The 20,784-nt window shown below is 59.8% G+C and overlaps 3 protein-coding genes across 6 annotated transcripts in view; 2 read left to right on the top strand and 1 right to left on the bottom strand.

Moving 5' to 3' along the window:
• PDZD4 (PDZ domain containing 4) overlaps positions 1 to 3,726 on the top strand; it is a 32,304-nt gene extending 28,578 nt beyond the window's left edge. For all 3 annotated transcript variants that reach the window (XM_039219219.1, XM_039219218.1, XM_039219220.1), the window contains 4 exons: positions 388 to 450; positions 920 to 1,021; positions 1,320 to 1,430; positions 1,596 to 3,726. In XM_039219219.1, coding sequence (XP_039075150.1) covers positions 388 to 450; positions 920 to 1,021; positions 1,320 to 1,430; positions 1,596 to 3,104 — 1,785 coding nt within the window. In that variant the 3' untranslated portion in view covers positions 3,105 to 3,726. The remainder of the gene's footprint in view (positions 1 to 387; positions 451 to 919; positions 1,022 to 1,319; positions 1,431 to 1,595) is intronic.
• Positions 3,727 to 7,246: 3,520 nt separating this feature from the next.
• On the bottom strand, positions 7,247 to 11,172 carry SSR4 (signal sequence receptor subunit 4). 2 transcript variants are annotated; one of them, XM_039219244.1, is made up of 6 exons: positions 11,042 to 11,172; positions 9,063 to 9,178; positions 8,248 to 8,322; positions 7,964 to 8,053; positions 7,593 to 7,658; positions 7,247 to 7,418 (listed from the first exon to the last, which is right to left on the bottom strand). In XM_039219244.1, the coding sequence occupies exons 1-6, from the start codon at positions 11,106 to 11,108 to the stop codon at positions 7,314 to 7,316; spliced, it is 519 nt and encodes a 172-aa protein (XP_039075175.1). In that variant the 5' UTR covers positions 11,109 to 11,172; the 3' UTR covers positions 7,247 to 7,313. The 2 variants fall into 2 exon arrangements, with proteins under 2 accessions (XP_039075175.1, XP_039075174.1); XM_039219243.1 differs by having other exon boundaries at positions 9,063 to 9,181; positions 11,042 to 11,169.
• Positions 11,173 to 11,397: 225 nt separating this feature from the next.
• Positions 11,398 to 20,784, top strand: part of IDH3G (isocitrate dehydrogenase (NAD(+)) 3 non-catalytic subunit gamma) — an 11,004-nt gene continuing 1,617 nt past the window's right edge. The window contains exons 1-10 of the mRNA XM_039219274.1: positions 11,398 to 11,548; positions 15,817 to 15,855; positions 16,183 to 16,194; positions 16,423 to 16,520; positions 16,952 to 17,064; positions 18,301 to 18,361; positions 18,460 to 18,592; positions 18,709 to 18,842; positions 19,180 to 19,282; positions 19,378 to 19,591. Of these exons, the coding sequence (XP_039075205.1) occupies positions 11,468 to 11,548; positions 15,817 to 15,855; positions 16,183 to 16,194; positions 16,423 to 16,520; positions 16,952 to 17,064; positions 18,301 to 18,361; positions 18,460 to 18,592; positions 18,709 to 18,842; positions 19,180 to 19,282; positions 19,378 to 19,591 (988 nt within the window). The 5' untranslated portion in view covers positions 11,398 to 11,467. The remainder of the gene's footprint in view (positions 11,549 to 15,816; positions 15,856 to 16,182; positions 16,195 to 16,422; positions 16,521 to 16,951; positions 17,065 to 18,300; positions 18,362 to 18,459; positions 18,593 to 18,708; positions 18,843 to 19,179; positions 19,283 to 19,377; positions 19,592 to 20,784) is intronic.

Genomic DNA, 20,784 nt, shown 5'->3' with positions numbered 1-20,784 from the left:
GCTATTTTGGTGTGGATGGCGATGTATGGGAAAGTGTCCAGGTTCCGGCATTCACCCAGCCTGTGACATGAAAAAGAATAGGTTTCTGTGCAAACAGAGTACATGAGTGCCAGCTGTGGGCATGGGCATGGGCCGGGAGTGGTGGGCAGGGGCTGGGAAGCTCTCGCTGGCAAGTTGGTGGCTCGTGCTGGCGAGAGGTGACCAGCCCGAGACCCAGTTTTGTTCCTGCCTCCTGGAGCTTGGAAGCTTCTGGTCTGAGTGAAGAGGGAGCAAGCAAGAAGGAGGCTTCAGTTTGCTTTGGGGGTCCCCAAGGTGAGGCTGTGCCTTGCTACCGAAAGGGAACCTTAGTGAAGGCTGCCTGGCCACCATGCTGCATCTGCCTTGCAGGTGAATCCCAACAGCATCGCAGCCAAAGATGGCCGGATCCGTGAGGGTGACCGGATCATCCAGGTGAGCAGGGTGGGCAGGCCTGCCCGAGGCCCCGCTGCACGGGCTGCCCAGCTACCAGTCCTCGGCCGAGCCCGGCTGTCCCTGCTAAGAGCCTCGCCCCATGGCCAGGCATCCCGCTGTGCCTGAGACCAGGCCTGGCTCTCCTCTCTCTCCTGTGCCGTTGCCCCTGGTGGCTCCCGCGTGCTCATGGGACCTGCTGGCATCGACGGCCTGTGCCGCTCTGGCACCTTGCCAGCGTCTCCGTCCATCCTGCAGGCATGTGCCCGCGCCCCACTCCACATCGTCCCCTGGGCCCAAGTGCTCTCCTGCAGGCCAGGCTGTCCTGTCCCTGGGCACCTCCACCTGGTTTCCATCCTGGCTCAGGGTGCTCTGCTTGGAGCTCCCTGCGAGGGCATCCGTGCAGTTCAACCGGGGCCTGCGCCAGAGCCAGCCCTGACGTTCTTGTTGATGGTTGCTTGGCTTGTCGCAGATAAATGGAATGGACGTCCAGAACCGGGAGGAGGCCGTAGCCATTCTGAGCCAGGAGGAGAATACCAACATCTCCCTGCTGGTGGCACGGCCCGAGAGCCAGGTGTGTGCGTGGCCGGCGGGATATGGTGGGACCCGTGACATTGTGGGAAGCTGCCGATCTGTGACAAGGGCACAGACGTGCCAGCAGCCTGGCACTGCTCGAGGGTGGGTCGTGTCTCTGGGGTCCATCTCCCCGGTTCCGGCCTCGGGTGGCTGAGTGTGCTGGGACCATCCGCTCTCTTGGGTTGTTCACCTTCACTGAGACCAGGAGGCCGGGTGTGAGGCCTAGAGGCCACTGGTGGGGTGGTGTCTGGCGAGGTCCTTAAAGCAGTGGGGACGGCCCGGGCCTGTCTCTGCAGCTGGCGAAGCGGTGGAAGGACAGTGACCGGGATGACTTTCTGGATGACTTTGGCTCTGAGCATGAGGGGGAGCTGCGTGCCCGGAAGCTGAAATCCCCCCCTGCCCCACAGGTGAGGAGGGAGGCCCGGTGGGGGTAGTAGGGAGGGCAGGCAGGAGGCCAGGGGGCTGGGGCATGTGGGGGGGTGGGCTGGACCCGAAACCCAACCCCCCCCCCCCCCCGGCGGCACCCCGGTCTGCGGGACGCACACTGAGCAGGGCTCCTCTTTCTGCCCCAGCTTGGAAACGAAGAGGAGAAAGGGGTCCCCGTCGTGGGCGCGGGCCTGAGCAACAGCCAGGAGCTGGACAGTGGGGTGGGCCGCACGGACGAGAGCACCCGCACGGAGGAGAGCTCCGAGCACGACCTGCTGGGCGATGAGCCCGCCAGCGCCGCCGACACGCCCGGGGCCCTGCGCAAGAGCCGCGACCTCCACTTCAGCATGGACTCCCTGCTGGCGGAGGGGGCAGGGCTGGGCGGGGGCGACCTCCCGGGCCTCACGGAGGAGGAGTACGAGCGCTACCGCGAGCTGCTGGAGATCAAGGGCCACCTGGAGAATGGCAACCAGCCGGGCCTCCTCTTCCCCAGGGCCTCCGGTGGCAACAGCGCCCTGGACGTGAACCGCAACGAGAGCCTGGGCCACGAGATGGCCATGCTGGAGGAGGAGCTGCGGCACCTGGAGTTTAAGTGCCGCAACATCCTGCGGGCGCAGAAGATGCAGCAGCTGCGCGAGCGCTGCATGAAGGCCTGGCTGCTGGAGGAGGAGGGCCTGTACGACCTGGGCGCCGGCGAGCCCAAGAAGCACGAGCTGTCGGACATCTCCGAGCTGCCGGAGAAGTCGGACAAGGACAGCACCAGCGCCTACAACACGGGGGAGAGCTGCCGCAGCACCCCACTGCTCGCAGAGCCCCTGCCCGAGAGCCCCCTGCGGCGGGCCGCCGCCGGCAACTCCAACCTGAACCGGACCCCTTCCGGCCCCGCCCACCCCAAGGCAGCCCCTCCGCAGGGGAGCCCTGCCAAGTTCCGATCTCTCTCCCGGGATCCCGAAATGGGCAGGAGACCGCACTCAGAGGAGCGCGTCCGCCGGGGCCCCAAGACCGGCGTGACCCTCGAGCGCGTGGGCCCCGAAGGCAGCCCTTACCTGTCGCGGCGCCACCGCGGCCCGGGCCAAGAGAGCGAGCACTACCACAGCTGTGTGCAGCTGGCGCCGCCACGCGGCCTGGAAGAGCTGGGCCACGGGCCCCTGAGTTTGGCTGGTGGCCCCCGGGTGGGTGGGGCAGTGGCAGCCACCGAAGCACCCCGCATGGAGTGGAAGGTCAAGGTGCGCAGCGATGGGACCCGCTATGTGGCCAAGCGGCCGGTGCGCGATCGCCTCCTCAAAGCCCGGGCCCTGAAGATCCGGGAGGAACGCAGCGGCATGACCACCGATGACGATGCGGTGAGCGAGATGAAGATGGGCCGCTACTGGAGCAAGGAGGAGCGGAAGCAGCACCTGATCCGGGCCCGGGAGCAGCGGAAGCGGCGCGAGTTCATGATGCAGAGCCGGCTGGAGTGCCTGCGGGAGCAGCAGAACGGCGACAGCAAGGCCGAGCTCAACATCATTGCCTTGAGCCACCGCAAAACCATGAAGAAGCGAAACAAGAAGATCCTGGACAACTGGATCACCATCCAGGAGATGCTGGCCCACGGCACTCGCTCCGCCGACGGCAAGCGGGTGTACAACCCTCTGCTCTCCGTCACCACTGTCTGAGCCCTGCTGTGCTCCGGGGCAGGCCTTCTGCCCCTCCTCCCCCAGGTCCAGTGAGCCTCCCGAGACCCTGTCCCCTGCTGTCCCTTAGCATCTAGTGTGTGTCTGTGTGTACGCACGGCGTGTGTGCACCTGTCTTTGTGTGTGTGCGCAGGACTTTGTTACCAGAGAGAAGCCCCTGAGGAGAAGGGACGCCTCTCTCCATCGGCTACCCCTGCTCTCCAAGTACAGCAACCATGTAGACAGCTGGCACGGGGGGCACCCCTTTCGCTGTGTGCCGGCCGCGTGTGCATAACACAAGCGCAGGCACACGCACGTGCACACGCACCGTCCCCTCTCCGGAGCTCTCAGCGTGGGTACTCGGGGACAGGAAAGGACTGAGAAGGAGAGACAAGAGACTGTCCTAAGCACAAGAGAAAGCCTGGCTGTGAAGCCTAGCACAGCCTCGCCCCCTGCCGGGAGACTTGGTTATTTGTAGACAAAGGCAGCCCTGAGTTTTGTGGTTTTTCTCCCTTTCTGTGCTTGCCGGTTGTTGTTTTTCTGTTTTGTGGACCTGCCCTGGGGGCTGGCGGCTCCTTCAGGCGGCCTAACAAAGTGGAACCCCCAGCGGTGGCTGGGAAGGAGGTGGGGGGTGGGAGGAAGAGAGGGAGGGCGGGGGCAGGGGGAGGGGACGGGTTGGGAAAGAAGGGGAGAATGGGAAGCAGCTTTCTTGGTGGTCTCCACTCTGAGGTGTGGGGGTGGGGAGCCTTTGATGCGGCTTGCAAGGCCCACCCCAGAGCCCACTTCCTTCCCCGATGACCGAGGGAGAGCCAAGGCAGAAGTCGCAGTGGAAGACCTCAGTGACAAGACCCATGCCGAGCCTAGGGAGCGGCTGCAGCGAGAGGGATGGGCCCGGCCAGCTGGGCTGCCCTGGGAGAAGACGCTGTGCACCCCACCCTGCAGGTGTGCGCCCGGCCCAGACCCCAGAGCCCCTCCGGCTCAGGGCGCCCCAGACTGGAGGCACACAGGCCGCCCGCCCCTTCCCCCCATTGGCATTGGGAGAATAAAGCAAGCTGCCTTTTTGAGGTGACTCTTCGTCTGTGTTCATTCTCATTGGGCCGGGAGAAGGGAAGAGTTTTGGGGGGCGGGCACGGTGGGCAAGGCATGGGTCCATTGAGAGCTATGCTCTGTGCTTTCTCTATGTGTCACTTAGAACACCAAGGTCTTCTGAAGTCCATCATGTACGCTGGGAGGAGGCACGACAGTCACCTTAGTTATTTCACAAGTGTGACGTGGTCACAGGGGCGATGCTCGGATGCAGGAAGGGTGGCAGAGGCCTGGCTTAGTGCTGGTGGCAGGCCTGTCTCCGGCGTGTGGGCGAGGCCAGCGCTGCTGGTCGTGGAACCCTTGAGAAGTGGGCCCCGCCTCCCCATCCCCCAGCTCAGGAAGCACCCTAGAAGAGGCAGGGAGCTGGGAAGCCCTTTTTTATTTTTAAGTATTCTTATTTTGAGAGAGAGAGAGAGCGCGCGCACAAGTGGGGAAGGGGCAGAGAGAGAGAGAGAGAGAGAGAGAGAGGGAGGGAGGGAATCCCAAGAAGGCTCCACACTGTCAGCTCCAAGCCCAATGAAGGGCTCGATCTCACAAACTGTGAGATCAGACTTGAGCCAAAACCAAGAGTCGGATGCTTAACCTACTGAGCCCCCCCAGGCATCCCGAAGCTGGGAAGCTCTTGAAGGCACAAACTTCTCCTCATTTGGGGACCCCCACAAGGCCTAGCACGGAGCTCGCTGAGTAAAGGTCTTGGGCCAGACAGATGAACATCTGGGTGGTCACAGAGGACCCTTCCATGATGGGAAGTCCCAGAGGGGCAGCCAAATGCTCGAGGTTCCATTCAGGGCAGCATGTGGGCACGTGCTGAGTGCTGGGTGGGGGACAAGGGCCCCAAAGACTGCAACTGGGAGCCTGGCTTGTGGTGTGCGCGGTGCCCCTGGGGTGGGTGGCGCAGCAGGCAAGGAGCTGCCTCCTGAGCACACGCAGGATGCATTAAAATGCTATTGAGGGGCGCTTGGGTGGCTTAGTCAGTTAAGCGTCCGACTTTCGCTTAGGTCATGATCTCGCGGTTCGTGGGTTCGAGCCCCGTGTCGGGCTCTGTGCTGACTGCCAGCTCAGAGCCTGGAGCCTGTTTTAGTCTGTGACTCCCTCTCTCTCTGACCCTCCCCTGCTCACGCTGTCTCGCTCTCTCCTAAAATAAATAAAAATATTTTAAAAAACAATAAAAAAATTAAAAAAAAATAAAATGCTATTGAAACATCAGTGTAGGGAGGGCTGATGGGAGTGGGAGGGGGAAGGGGGGGTGGTGGGCATGGAGGAGGGCACTTGTTGAGATGAGCACGGGGTGTTATATGGAAACCAACCTGACAAACCATTTAAGAAAAAATAAAAGGAGCACAGAAAAAAAAAAAAAACAAACCATCATTGTAGGCCTCTCATTAATTCCCCTGATTGACTGAGATGGGTGTGAGCGAGTTCCCAGAGCCAACTGCTCCGCCGGGCCCTGAGGGAGGCCACATCTGTAAGCTGCCATCAGAGCCGGGGGTGGGGGGAAACCACACGAAAGCTTGCTGGTGCAAAGGGGCAGATGGGAAAGGAGGGGGCTGGGGCCACAGGCTTCCTCAGCCCTCCCAGGCCTCTGGAGCCCAGCACTAGGCCCATCTGTTCCTCCAGAGGGGACACTTGGGTCCCAAGCAGGCCCCGTAGACGGTGGGGCTCCAAAAGCCTGGCCCTGGCTGCACGAACACTGGCTGGAGGACAATTGGAGACTAAGGCCAACTGTTCCCAGCGCGTCCCTCTCCAGCTGCTGGGACGGCTCCCACTTTGGTGAAACTGTGGCACCCCTTGCTGCGTGAAAGTGGCACTAGGGCTCCTGGGAGAAGTGGCTGTCGCTGGCCTGGAACGGACCTCACATTTGGGTCCTATTGCCATGGAGCAGAATCAAAGAGCCACCTGTCCGCCCTGCCTGCCCTGCACGGGCTGCTGGCAGAACGGGAGAACCCCTCCCCTTTCACTCTGTGGCAAGAAGGGGAGCCCCAATCAAGCAAGCGCCCCTTGCGCTCCCATGGCTGGTTTCTCCGAAATTCAGAAAGCCATCAGCCAGTGGCCCTGGCCTGGCCTGCTGCTCAGGGGACGCAGCCTCCTGCTGGACCCCTGCTTTCGGGAAGGAGCCTCCACTCCTGCCTGTCACTTCATTCCAACCCACTGCAAGGACTGGGGGAAAAGGAGCAGGGAGAGGCTGGTATCCCCTAGTCTAGAGGAGGTCCCCAGGCAGTCCCAGGTCAAGAGCCACCCTCCACACACCCGGGGCCTCCTAGTGCCACAGAGCTACGTGCTCAGGGGAGACAGGGCACCGAGACAAAGGGCAAGGCAAACCGGAAGAGGCTAGCGACTGGCTCCTCAGAGACGTGAGGGCTCACGTCACCTTTCCAACTTCCTGCGCCTCCTGTGCATCCCTCTGGACACCATGAAGTGACAGCATGGGGGTGGGGTGCGGGACCTGGCGTGACCACTCCGCCACCACCAGCTCTGGCGGCCTCGGCCGCATCAGTGAGCTCGGGGAGTCCACAGTGCCCCCACGGCAGCAGTGAGTGAAGGACTCAGGAGCGTGGCTCGAGCCCAGGACTCCACACGGGCGCCACCGCACACACACATGCTACAGACCGCTGCGGTCCAGGGAAGCCGGGGACGGCCCCTGACCTTCTCCGGGAAGTTGCCTTTCTGCCGGCAGGTCAGAGGGCCCCCTCCCAGGTGGGCCACAGAGACGCTGCTGAGGAGCGGCTACACGAGGGCAGGAGAGAACGAGGGTGTCCCCTCTGCCAGAAGACAGCATGCGCTGGGTGGACGGGCAACCCCACGCCCTGCCCAAACCTATGCAGGCAGCTGGGAGACACCAGGGGGCACCGGGCAGGGAAGGCCGAACTGGGAGCCAAGGGAGGGGAGCCTGCTGTGGCCGAGTGTGAGACATGCGCGCGCGCGACACACACACACACACGAGGCAGGGGGGCTCCAGCCACAACCCCACGCAGGGCCTGCACCATCCGGGTGGATAAGGGTACCAGCGGTCCCGCTCTGCCCATGCGCAGAACGCACAACAACAAAGTCAGGAGCCCACGTCCTGAGTACCGCTGACAGCCAGCAACTGTTTATTGAAAGTAGCAAGGAGGACCCCGGTTGCCACCTTCAAGACTGGATGTGACTCTTGGCACTGAAGGCCAGATAGTAGATAACCAGGCCGATGGCTGCAGCCAGCACCTCGGTGGACACCCAGGGTCCATTCCAGGTGCCCTGCAAGAAAGGAGACCAAAGCTGGCTCAGGGGAGAGAGAGGAAAGGAGCCAGCCAGCCCCGGCCACCCTCCCTCTAGGGCACAAAGGCACACTGGCCAACTCCCAGTCCAACCCCGCCCCTCCAAAAGGGCAAGGCTCGCTGCGTGCAACCTGCTTCTCCTCGGCCCACTCACCCGATGGTCCACACTGACTGTGAACAGGGGTGGGATGATGGAAATGTCCTCGTTATTTCTCTGAGCCTGCAAGGAGATGCTGCGGTCAGGGGTGCATCCAGGTGGGGCGGGGAGAGAGACTGGGCAGGCAGGAACGTTGGCCCGAGCCACAGAAGAGTGGAGAGCCGAGCAAGAGAGAAACACGGACGGTGCGAGGACAGGCATGGCAGCTGGTCAGGAAGGTGCCCACCGGGTCAGCCTGCTCGGTGAAGGCAGGGCCCCAGTGGCCTGGAGCTCGAGGAAGAGGGACTACAGGGAGAAGGTGGCTGTGGAAGTGGGGCGCACCCTCCCTCCTGCAGGCCCGGGCAGGGCTCCGGGTCACTGGTACTCACCTTCCTCAGCAGGCTGTAGGATTCCTCGTCGAAGAATCTGACCTCATAGGTGCCTGCATGGGCACTCTTGTGGTCTAGGCTCCAGGACACCTGGGTCGGGTAGGTTTGGCGGGGGGTGGGCACAGTGGACACATCCAGGCCCCCTGCCGGTGCTGACAGTACCGCTACCCGCAGCCTGAGTCAAACAGCCTCAATCCTGCTCCACTGGGCCACCCCTAGGGCTTCAAAGTCATGCCAGCAGGCAGATGGCCTCCCCCCCAAATGGCAACCGTCGAATCCCTTACCTGATAACGTCCCACATCCTGACCCCGGGTCACGGGAAATTGTTTTCCACTGACATCAGCATAAAGGGCCATGTTCTGGGACGGGACAAAGAGAGAGTCACCTCCTCCCCTCCCTGGCTGTCAGCAGAAGCTGTACTGTGCTGCCCACAGCAACACTCATGGCCAGCAGGGCACACTAGGGGACTGGGCTGTGTCTGGCAGGGGGCACCGCGGGAGAGCCACGGGGGTGACCCTGCCGCAACCAGAACCATGCCAGGAAGCCAAGCTCCACTGATGCCATTACTGCCTCTCTGCACGTCTACCCTACGTGGGGGATGCACCCCCACGATGGCCTGGCCTCGCTAACCCACAGCAAGCCTAATAACTGCGACCGCAGGCAGGGTGACTGAAGTGTGCTTGTTCCTCTGAGCCTGGAAGAGGGTGTTGGGGTCAGGGGGCAGCCAACGAGCCACCCAAGGAGGGGTGCACCCAAAAAAGGCCACCTCGGCAAACAGCAACCAGGAAAGGGCTACGGGAGCCCAGGGACCGAACCCCTGCTCTCTCACTTCCGAGGACCCTTACAAGACACAGCAAGAAGTCCACCTACGTTTTCACACCTAGGCAGACTAGAAAAATGTTCTTTTAACACCTGGTTCAAACAATCTGGCCTGGCTGTGCCCTACCCTCTCTCCACTACCTGTAAATCAAAATCCTCATTCGCCCTCTGTCTATCTACACGGGTCCCTGGGTGGGATCCCATTAACTGCCAGTGAGGTCCTAGGCTCCCTGTGGCCTCCTGCTCTGGCACTCTCCTGGCTGAATGCCCCCTGCCTCACCTGGACCCTGTTCTTGCACGTCAGGGAGATCTCCACGATGAAAACGGTCTCAGTGGAAATGACGGCATCCGAGGTGGTGTAGTAAGAAGGGGTGATCTGGGGCTCCACGCAGGCCTCTGCTGTGGGGAGGAGGCAGACGTACTGAGGTAAGGCCCAACTTGTGGGGTGCTGGGGGGCAGAAGGGACTGCCCACACCCACTTCCCAGACCTTGTCAGCTGATACACGGGACCCTTTGGGACCTGTCAGGTGAGATGCAGGAGACAGATCCAAACGCTCAGCCAGAAGTGTAGCAGCAAGGGGAGGGGGAGGGTGGGAGGGCCTTGAAGGAAGGCCAGGGAGGCCAAGGCTCTGTGCTGGCGGAACCTCAATGTAGGGGCAAAAGAGCGGGGGTGTGAGCACGCGTGGGGGGTGGAGAGGCAGCAGCAGCAGGATGGATTCACTGCACACCTGGTGCCTGCGGCTGCACCTGTGGCCCCGAAGCCATGCGAGGATTGGGGTTGCAGTCGGACCTCGATTCGGAGCCATGCACAGCCCTGGCCAGTTTACTGACGGCACCCTCCGCGGACGCCAAGCATGGAGCGGCTTGCAACGGATGAGGGCTTGAGATGAAAGGGTCTCTGCCCCCACCCACGGCTGACAGAAGGCCAAGACTGGCCCCAGCGTCTCCCAGGGAAGGAGACGGGCACAGCTCGTACCCTGTAACAGCGCTGCCCCGAGAGAAAGGATGCTGCCTCAGCCATCGTCCCGCTGCTAGAGGCTACAGGGAAGGAAGGATACTGCCTAAATCACAGGGTGCCAAGCAGATGCTGCCAGTGGGAAAGTTCTCAGCTGCTCTCTGAATGTGTCCTGGCACAGCCATGCATCAGGCTGAGACAGAGGAGCCTTGCATCTGGGCAGCAGGAGGAAGATGCCTGGGAACGCCAGTGGGGGGTGGTTCTCAGGAGCCACATCTGTGCCCCGCTAAGCTTGACCTTTTTCCTAAGGACCCTGTGGAGCACCAAAGGGTTTTACAGTCAGGCGCGTCCCTTCCAGACACCACTGGCCACACCATGGCTAATTCCTGAGGGGCAGGTGAGAAGGGTGCAGGCAGGGAAGCCAGTTAGGCAGACGAAACACTATAGGCACCAAAGGCACTGGCCTGAGTAGCGTAGGTAAAGTGAATGTGTAGAAGTGTAGAAAGTATCCGTGACTCAGTCTAGGGCCCCCAGACTTCGCGCTGGCTCCTGCAAGACCTCGTCCTCAACACACTTCTGGACTCCAGTTCCTGAGCTCAACCCCGCCACTAGGTGTTAAGAATCTCTCAAGAATGTATGTATGTACAGATCTGACTGTGGCTCAGCTGTGCTGAAAAGCCCTTCATAAATATACCAGGGCCTCAGGGGAAAAGTCAACGGTCTGGCCTGGCACTCAAGCCTTCGCCCAGCCTTTTTCCCTTTCTCCCCTCTTCTCCAATCTAACTTGCCTAGCTCATGGTCCTTCTGCCTGGCCCATCCCCGCTTCCTCTCTTCACTTACAGCTCCCTTCCTGGGGAGACCTGGCCCCACGTCACCGGGTCAGGTGGCTCCTCTCCCACTAGCCTAGTCTCTCACTCCGATCGCCCTGCGCTGCAGAGTTTTGCTCGTGTCCGGCCACCCCCGCTCCAGGACTGGGAGTTCCGGGTGGGAGCAGGGACGTGTGTCAATTTCCCTGCTGGAGCCGGGAACCGGGCGCACGAGACAGATTATGGTACTCTTCCTCGCAGAAGCGGCCGGGGGCGGGGGGTGGTGAGAAGCTTTGGCTGTTTCTTCCGGCAGCGTGGCTGCTGGGTAAACGTGTGTTGTAGGAGCGTGTGGTGGCCTCGGTCGCCGCGCGCCGAGGCCACCTGCCTCTCGGAGGAAGAAGGCCCAGAACCCCGCTTCGCCCGCACCCCTCCTCCCCCCACGCACCACCAGTCGTGGGAGAGAGGCTCGCCAGAAAGGGGCTCCGGCCAGGCCGCTACCTGAGCAGCAGGAGAGGCTGGACAGCAGGAGTAGCGCCAGGGCGCCGAGAGATGCCAGCGCCGCCATCGCCTCTTCTCTGCCGAGGGAAAAAGGGAGAGACTCTCCTGAACACGAGGGGCAGACGAGGAAGCGCGACGCGTAAGCAGCGGGAGCAGCCAATCAAGCGCCGGCGGGCCAGTGACGTCACCGGCGGCACTGACGTGTCCCCTCCCCAGACCAGAGGCCCCCGGTAGCCGCCCCATCAAAATGGCGACGGCGACGACGGCGGCGCCGCTGTCGACGCCGGAAGGGGGCGTGTGAACCGGTGCCGCTGCGCGCGTGCGCACTACTGGGTCCGTGCCCGCTCCCGGCGCTTCGCGCCCTGCCAAGCTCTCGCGAGAGCGGTGACTACGTGTCTGGACGTGCAGCGGTTCTCACTTTCTGTCATGGCGCTGAAGGTGGCGGCGGTCGTCGGTGGCGCTGCAAAAGCGGTGCTCAGACCCGCCCTTCTCTGCCGTCCTTGGGAGGTGAGAAGGGGCAGCGGGCCGCGGGGACAGCCGCAGCGCTCGCTGGGCCGGGCCAAGGGCCGCTGGCTAGCGGAGCGTCTTGGAGCCCGATTGGCTGTGGGCCCCGCGAGGGGCGGAGTGAGGGCTCCGCGCCGGAGTTGATTGGCTGCCTCCGCTGTCAGTGAGGGGATTGGATAAAGTTGGCTCTTTGTTGGGCTTTCCCGGGGGGTCTGCGTCTTGGGCGGGGGAGGGGTGGGAGCCCCGCTGGGGAGGATGGAGAGAGCGGCGGAGGGCCGAGTGTCAACTCCCTAGTATATTGTGGGAGTCCTTCCGAGACGATCACGTGTCCTGGCCCGCCTTCTTCTTGTGGCCTTAGGAATCCCGTTCCCAGCCCCCGTACCTCCTCGGGTTTTTCTTTTTCTTTTTCTTTTTAATTTTTTAAATTTATTTCTAAGAGAGAGAGAGAGACAGCGTGAGCAGGGGAGGCTCAGAGCGAGAGGGAGTCACAGACTCCGAAACAGGCTCCAGGCTCTGAGCTGGCAGTCAGCACAGAGCCCGACGCGGGGCTCGAACCCACGAACCGTGAGATCATGACCTAAGCGAAAGTCGGACGCTTAACCGACTAAGCCACCCAGGCGCCCCTCCTCCTCGGGTTTTTCTATTGCGGACCGATTTGCCACTTGTCCCAGTGAAGTTGGAGAATCGAATTTTGCCAAGTACTCCTGACATCACCCCCTCGAACATTCTTTTATAGCTCCAGATGCTTTTTTCATCCCGCGGGCGCCTGGAATGGGAGAGAGCTAGATTTTCTGAGGCTGGTGATGTGGGGTGGCCATAGGGGCTTTGTTTCCACAGTTTTCCGTTTAGGATCTTGGTTATTCATTCAAGTCTCATTCCTCTCTCCTAACACACTTACATGAGAATAACTTAGTTTCCGGGTGGGTTGGAAGCCATCCGAAGCATCATCCAGCCAAGACTGGCTTTAGGGGACAAGACGTATGACCTTGCTCCCTCCACTAACCTACACTGTGGCCACCCTCCTGTCTGTGGGCTCCAGTTTCCCCTCTGTCTCAAAGGATCTAGCCAACACTGACCTTCCAGAATCCTGTGACTTTGCTGACACTCTTTGTGGACGCATGTGGCTGTGTCTCTGCCCTCTGACCCCTCTGGGAGACTACCCAGTGACAGCTTATGCTTTATGAAATCCTGACTTCTACTAACTTGCTGATGAGGGGCTTTCCAGAGGCATCTGATGGTCTGGCGGCTAGGCTCCCTTGGAATCTTGGTGAAGACATTTGTCCCCTCCCTGACTTCCCCTTCTATGTGTCTTGTGTGCTTGTTAGGGTGGGGGTGGGAGCAGTGCCTTGCTCTGAGACTGGTTGTCCCGGGTATGGGAAGCTTTAGAGATGAACCCCAGGTCGTTGGTCCCACTGATTGGGACCTTGTGGGAAGACATGCGGCCACCACTGGCACTTGATCTAGCACAGACATGCTGAGGAAAGGAGCCTCACTAAGGTGTGGAGCATGGGAGACCTTTGTCAGGAACACATACCACCCAGGACTCCTGTCTTTCTGTGGCACCGTCACGGCATGGCTGACAGATCCCCCCTCCTGCTTAACGAATGAGCAGTAGGCGGGAGCATATGCCATCCTGCCTTAAACTGGGCTTCTCTGATGGGTAGCTCCACAGGGCAGCGTAGGTGTGAGGTGGAAGCCGTGGAAGCCCTTGAGGGAAGGTGCCTGTGTCTGTCCTGGGCCAGGTCAGGGGAGTAAGACTATCCTGAGAGCCCTCTGGGTGTTTGGCTAAAGCCTGAAGAAGCATCTAGCATAGGGACTGGGTGAGGGAGAAGTTTGGCCCAGGTGGTGATGTGATCCAAGGTGGGGGTGGGGGCGGGGGCCCAGATACAGAGCTAGGTGCAGGCGGTGGCTCACCACCATGGCCGAGTTACCTGCGTAGCACCAGTGGACTCCCGAGAGGATTCACTGCTGGGAGCTATAAGGGTCCACCGCATGCCACCCCCACCTCTGGGCATCAGCCATGAAAACTGGCCTAAGGGGCTGGCGGAGTGAACAGGGGGGGGGGGGGAGCATGTCCTGCCAGGGACCAAATGGCTTGCTGCATCCTCCCAGCAGCCGCATAAAATGGGTGCCTCTGTCCCATGGGTTTTAGATGGGAAGTCAGCAAGGTTAAGCTATTTGCTCCTGAGAGATAGTGGATTTAGACCGAGGCCTCCCTGACCCTTGAGCCCACCATCTCTTCCTTCATTTTCTGGCATGTTCATTAATTCAGGAAATGTTTCTTATGTCTGAGCTCTGGACCAGGCATTCTGTTAGGTCTTGGGATGACAGGAAGTTGGACCGATATGGCTTCCGCTCTCAAGGGCTTTGGGCTTGGGGAGGGAGCAAGGCAGTCGCTAGGGACATTGTGGTTGGTGGGGTGGGGTGGGAAGGGGGGGTAGGTAGGGCTTTGGGAGCCAAGGGGGACCAACGGCTCAGCAGCCTCACGGCATCCGGAAAGGCTTCCTGGAAGAAAGGGCGTGGAAGCTTCCTTCTACAAGTCGTATCAAGAACCTCTAAATAAGATGAATCCAGGGGTGCCTGGGTGGTTAAGCATCAGACTCTTGATTTCACCTCTGGTCATGATCTCAGGGTCGTAAGGTTGGACTCTGCACGGAGTGTGGAGCCTGCTTAAGATTCTCTTCCTCTCTGCTCCTCTCCTGCTTGCCCATGTTCATTCTCTCTCTGTCTCAAAAGAAAAAAAAGATGAGTCACATACTGCCAAGTGCTAGAAGGGATATTGGAAAGCCCTGAGCATGCCTGTGTCTGCAGATCCGGGGGGTCACATGGATGAGCAGATACCCCGAAGCCTTTGGTCCTAGTCGTTACCCCCTCCTGGCCCCTGGCCTGGCTGGGTGAGCGGCACACCTGTGCTTCCAGAGCCTGTGTGAGCGGCCGCCTTGTGAATACCCGCCTGGGAGACCCAGAGGCGATGACCAGCCTCTGAGCTTTTTAGACTTCTAGCAGGAAGGTATGGCTCTTTGCAAAGCGGCCATGGCAGCTCTGCCGTTGGCTGGAACAGTCTGCTGCCGCCCCAGGAGGCAATCCAAGTGACTAAAGGACCTCGGCTCTGCCCCTGCCTCTATGGATTGAGGGACACCCGGGCACGTTCCCAGGTGGGGAGCAGCAGGGAGCAAAGCGTGAGGACCCATAGGCCATCTGCAGTGGGACGTGTCACATAGCGCGGGGACTCTAGATGGATCACTGCTCAACACCTGTCCCCTTTGGCTCAGATCCCTTTTGCTCTGAAGCTGTCAGATATGGCATTGGTGTGGCTAGACGTGGCTGTCTCTGAGTTGGGGGGTTGGGGACGTTCGTCTTCCGCGCAGGCCACAGAGCAGTTTTGCAGTCCTTTGTGAAAGCCCTCTGGAAGATTGGTGTCTGTTATTCTGAAAACGCTTAGATTTTCCCTGGCACGTTTGCTTCGGACCTGTGATTCTGGAGGGCTGTTCCCACGATGCCAACAGCGATTGTCTCTGGGTAGACGGGGGCTGGGTGCCATCTTTTTACTCTGATCTCCATGTTGGGACTGTATGTTGTTTTTGTAATAAGGAAAAGATTTTTTTTATACATTTTTAAAGTTTGTTTATTTATTTTGAGATGGACAGAGAGGGAGAACCCCAAGCAGGCTCTGCACTGTCACAGCACAGAGCCCGACAGGGGGCTCGATTCCATGAACCGTGAGATCATGGCCTGAGCCAACGTCACGAGCTGGATGCTCAACCGACTGAGCCCCCCAGGTGCCCTGTAAGGAAAAACAGATTTTAGAAATGAGGAAATGATTGTTGTGGCAGCCCTCTGGTTTGTGAAAACGAGTTCCCGATTGTGCCACGGGCAGTGTGCCAACTTTCCCGTGTCACAGACAGCAAACACCCCTGAGCAGGACTGATTATTGGCCAGTAAAGAATCAGGAATAACAAAAGAGAGAAACATGACTTAAGTAACTGATTATGGATTTGGCAGAAGCTTAGAGGGTCGCTGTGACCCTCTACGATGCTTTGACTGGCTGGTCCCGGGGAAACGGATGGAGGCTTTGGAGCCATTTGTCTGGGCACGTACTGCATGCTGTCCACCACGTGATGGTGCAGGGGTGAGGTGGGGGGATGATGCATGGGACCTGGCTGGGCATGGTGGGGATGGTTCCTCTTCCCTGCCAAGAGTTCCCCTGGCCTTTACCGAATTGACTTTCTGGGCTGGATGACAACCACTGGCATCTGCGTTCTCTTTGCCAGGTTCTAGGTGCCCATGAGGCCTCCTGGAGGAGCTTCTCAGTAAGTACCTGCCGGAGTGTATACGTGCGTGCGTGTGTGCGCACACGCGCACACACACACATGTGTATGCTTGTGTTTACATGTGCACGCACCTGTCTGTGCGTCCAGAGACGTGTATGTGTGTGTGCACGTATGTGTGCTGTGCCTGCCTGTTTGTTCCCAGGCCCTCCAGGTCCTCGTCTCTGAGGCATGGCCTGGAGGTCCCCCCCTCCTTACCCGAAGCCCACTGCACAGCACCCCCAGGGAAAAGGCCCCGTTCCTGGGGCACAGCCTTGTTCCTCCAAGCCTGGCTGATTCGTGTCTTCTTCCTTCCTGTTCCCACTCTAGCAACAAACAATTGTGAGTATTCTTCTCATCTGCCTGTTGAGTTTTGGGGCTTTTAGATGCTGTGGGATTGAGCCGAGTCCAGGCGGGGGGTGGGGACTGTTTCTGCCACCATCCTGACGCAGGGGCCCCCCCGTGATTAGCTTGGCTGGCCTGGGCTGGGGTAGGGGGTCAGGTACCCAGAGCTGGAACCTCATGACTGACTGGCCCACCGGGCCCACCATCACCTTTCCGTCTTTCCAGCCTCCATCGGCTAAGTATGGTGGGCGGCACACAGTGACCATGATCCCGGGGGATGGCATCGGGCCAGAGCTCATGTTACACGTCAAGTCTGTGTTCAGGTACACGGCTCCTGGGCCTTCTTCCCCTTGACCCGTGCCCCTAGGGGACGGTTTACCCTGGGGTGGGGGGGCTTCAGAACTGTGCCAAGAGGGATCGTGAGCCCAGAAGCCCACTGGCCAGGGCTCTGCCCAAGCGCCCCGTGAGGCAGTGGCAGGAGGGCTGAAAGCCCAGGCCTTTTGTCCCAGTGCCTGTGATCCCCCCAGGCTGGCCTGGGCGCGGGGCAGGTGGCACAGTGGTCACGCTAACTACCGTAGGGTTAAAGCATGTCCCTATCAGGTGGTGCAGGCGGGCCCAGTCTCCTTTCAGCCAGAGCCAGGTCAGGGTGGGCAGTGGCGGTGGGGAGGCCTCTGCACCCAGTGGTCTGGGCAGGCTTCCTAGAAGAGGCATGAGAAGGTCCAGGGCCCGCCACCTTGACCCAGTTCTGCCCCAGGCATGCATGTGTGCCAGTGGACTTTGAAGAGGTGCACGTGAGCTCCAACGCTGACGAAGAGGACATCCGCAATGCCATCATGGCCATCCGTCGGAACCGTGTGGCCTTGAAGGGTGAGCGTGGGGGCCAGGATGGGGCACTGTGCACAATCCCTTTCGTTTCCAAGCTGACACACACTTGTTGCTGGGGCTGCACGACTCTGACTTTAGGGATTTTCTGGCCAGGGAGGACCCTTGTGCTTGGAGAGTGGACAGAAGCTTCTGGGGTCCGTCTGGGAGCTTGGTGGCACTAGGCTGTACAAGTGCCTGTTCAGTAAAGGGCTTCCTCGGACCACGCCCTTCTCTCCTGGGGCAGCCCTCTCTGCTGGGGTCAGCTTTGACTCTGAGTCTTTTTTCACAAACCACATGTCACAGGGATGCAGTTCTAACCCTCCGCCTGCCGCCTTGCCTCCAGCTGGCCCGGCTCTGGATGTTACAGACAGGAATTCTAGCCCGTTCTCAGTTTGCCTTGGTTTGGTACACGTTCTTAAACTGCTTGTATTACTCACTTTGTAAAGTATAGCTCATCACCTGCTCTGTGTGAGCCAAGATGAAGCCGGGCAGAGAGAGCCCCAGCCCCTGGCAGTCAAGCAGAGGGGCCACCATGGCAACTGAAGGGGGCCTAAGACATTGTGGGCGAAGGCAGTGTAGGCAGGGCGGGGCTCGGGGCAGGCCTAGCGGGCCCTGACGAAAGCCTGCTCTGCTGGGGACCCTCTGGCTGCCTTTTCCTGGGTGCTGCTGGTGCCCTGCTACTCCTGTTCTTTTTGCCGTGGGTCTGCCCCAGGCCAAACCAGAGTCTTTTCCAGGCAGCCCCCACCTGCCCCTGAACCGGGGCTCATGTGGCGCCTCGATGCGGGGCCTAACGGCGACGCTGGCCAAGGTCATGTTGCTGGCGCCAGCCTGGCTAGCCAGCCCATTAGTGAGCAGGATCGGTCACTTTCTCTCCAGCCAAACCCTGATCTTGCCATTTCCTGCCCGGGGTCTGGCAAGATCTCTTTGCTAGCTGCCAACCCTTGTTCATTCATTTGTTCATTCACTAAGTAAGTATTTATCAAGTGCCTGCTATATGCCAGGGCCGCTCTAGGCCCTTGGAACCCATCAGTGAACCGCACACACGCACACACCCCTGCCCTCACAGGGCTTAACATCAGCAACTCCACCCTCGCGCTCCATGAAGTACATCTGCTGGTGAGAGCCACCTCCTCTGGTCGATGCTGCCTTCGGCACGCGTTCCCTCACTCAGGGTGGGGAATATGGTGGCGTCACTGAGCCCATGGCCCCTCTCCAGCCTGTCTTTGTTCTGTCTGGCAGGTAATATCGAAACAAACCATAACCTGCCACCGTCCCACAAATCCCGAAACAACATCCTTCGGTGAGAGCCAAGTGCAGAGGCTGGGGGCTCGGCAGGGGTGGAGTGTGCCAGCAGACAGCTGTGGCACTGACCGGCTGCTCTTCTCTCTGCGTTCCCAGTACCAGCCTGGACCTCTATGCCAATGTCATCCACTGTAAGAGCCTGCCAGGAGTGGTGACCCGGCACAGGGACATAGATATCCTCATTGTCCGGGAAAACACAGAGGGCGAGTACAGCAGCCTAGAGCACGAGGTGGGTGGGGCCCGGGCCCGTCCCCTGTCCTCGGGAGGTGGGGGCTGGGGACAAGCCTGGCCAGGCCCAAGGAGAAGCTTGTGCCAGACGGCCTCTTCTCCCCGTCTCTGTCCCAGAGTGTGGCCGGAGTGGTGGAGAGCCTGAAGATCATCACCAAAGCCAAGTCCCTGCGCATTGCCGAATACGCCTTCAAGCTGGCCCAGGAGAGTGGGCGCAAGAAAGTGACAGCTGTGCACAAGGCCAACATCATGTACGTCCCACCCCTACTGTGCTCCTGCCCGTTCCGTTCCGTAGGCAGCTGTGAGACTGCTGAGCTGAACGGCCTCCGCGGCCCTGCTGTTAGGGACTTGGGGCCCCGGACCCCGGCCACTGCCCGAGGGGCCGTGCTCCGGGGCGTGCCCTTTGCCCCTTTCCCGGCCGCAGCCTCACCACAGTGCACACGCTGGGCGGGTAGAGCGGGATTGTGCCCATCGTCCAGGCGGGGGACTGGTCAGAGTTAGAACGCAGCTTCTCTGGCCATCTGTGCACCCCGTCCCTCCAGCTGACTGTCGTAGTGGCCAAGCTGGTGTCTTGCGCCCCCCTCCTAGGAAACTAGGCGACGGGCTCTTCCTCCAGTGCTGCAAGGAGGTGGCGGCCCGCTATCCCCAGATCACCTTTGAGAACATGATTGTGGACAACACCACCATGCAGGTAGGTGGCCTGCCGGGTTCCAGGGCGGTCTGCCTCGGGCACAAGGGGCTTCCTGTGCACTCAGGCTCTTCTGTCTGTCCACCCTTGCCCTGCAGCTGGTGTCCCGGCCCCAGCAGTTTGATGTCATGGTGATGCCCAATCTCTACGGGAACATCGTCAACAACGTCTGCGCGGGACTGGTCGGGGGCCCTGGCCTCGTGGCTGGCGCCAACTACGGCCATGTGTACGCCGTGTTTGAGACGGTGAGTTTCTGGGGCCGTTGGCCCTTCCGTGCTCTAGAGCTCGCGTCCCGTCCACTTTGCCGAAAGCGTATGATACGGTGCGGCCGTCGCCACCGCCTTCTCCCTGGATGTTGTCGTCCCTGCAGTATTCGGGGCCCCTGGTGGCTCAGTTGGTTGAGCGACGGACTCTTGATTTCTGCTCAGGTCGTGATCTCACAGTTTCTGAGTTCGAGCCCTACATCGGGCTCCGTGCTAACAGCGTGGAGGCTGCTTGGGATTTTTCTGTTTCCTCCTCCCTCTCTCTTTGCTCTTCCCCCACTTGCACCCTCTGTCTCAAAATAAGTAAATAATCTTTAAAAGAAAGGTGGGAGAAACCCTGTGCTTGTTGGCTGCCACTGCCAACCCCTGGCCACCACTCATCTGCTTTCTGTCCCTCCGGCTTTGCCTTTTCTGGCAGTCTCCTACACAGAGTCACACACTGTGTGGCCGCCTAGGGTTGGCTTCTTTCTCTTAGCGTAGTGTTTTGTTTTCCTTAATTTTAGAGAAAGAGCGTGTGAGCAGGGGAGAAGGGCAGAGGGAGAGAGAGAATCCTAAGCCGTTCTTATGCTCAGTGTGGAGCCCTATGTGAGGCTCGATCACACGACCCTAGGACCATGACCTGAGCTGAAATCAAGAGTGGATGCCCCACCCACTGAGCCCCCCATGCACCCCACCAATGTAGTATTTTGAAGGCTTATCCATGCTGTACCATGGCTATATGGCCCAACAATGTTCCTTATTATGGCTGAATAATATTTTATCGTACAGGCACCACGTTTTGTTGATCTATTTGTTAGCTTCTATTTTTAAGTCTTTTTTTTAAATGAGGTAAAATTTGCATAACACTGAAACCATTAAAAGAAACTTTATTAATGTTTATTTTTGACAAAGAGAGAGAGACCGTCCGTGAGCAGGGGAGGGGCAAAGAGAGAGGGAGACACAGAATCCGAAGCCCCCAGCTGTGCTGACAGCTCAGAGCCCGATGCGGGACTCAAACCCGTGAACAGTGTGCTTATGACTTGAGCTGAAGTTGGGCACTTCACCGACTGAGCCACCCAGGTGCCCCCAGAGTGAAACCATTTTTATTTTTTTTTTATTTTTTATTTTTTTAAATATTTTTATTTATTTCTAGGAGAGAGAGAGACAGCGTGAGCAGGGGAGGGTCAGAGAGAGAGGGAGGCACAGACTGAAACAGGCTCCAGGCTCTGAGCTGGCAGTCAGCACAGAGCCCGACGTGGGGCT

Source organism: Hyaena hyaena, unplaced genomic scaffold, assembly GCF_003009895.1.
Source record: "Hyaena hyaena isolate Hyena2069 unplaced genomic scaffold, ASM300989v1 scaffold_808, whole genome shotgun sequence".
Taxonomy (NCBI): Eukaryota; Metazoa; Chordata; class Mammalia; order Carnivora; family Hyaenidae; genus Hyaena; species Hyaena hyaena.
Note: the sequence above shows the minus strand (reverse complement) of the source record. Positions and strands in the feature narration are given on the sequence as shown.

What these genes read in the sequence shown, in the direction of transcription:
- SSR4 (XM_039219243.1), bottom strand. Translation starts at nt 11,108, where the DNA reads ATGGCGGCGCTGGCATCTCTCGGCGCCCTGGCGCTACTCCTGCTGTCC. An exon ending in CGTGCAAGAACAGGGTCCAG is followed by an intron (nt 8,323 to 9,062) that starts GTGAGGCAGGGG and finishes GTCCCGTCCCAG; the next exon opens with AACATGGCCCTTTATGCTGA. An exon ending in AGGATGTGGGACGTTATCAG is followed by an intron (nt 8,054 to 8,247) that starts GTAAGGGATTCG and finishes TACCCGACCCAG; the next exon opens with GTGTCCTGGAGCCTAGACCA.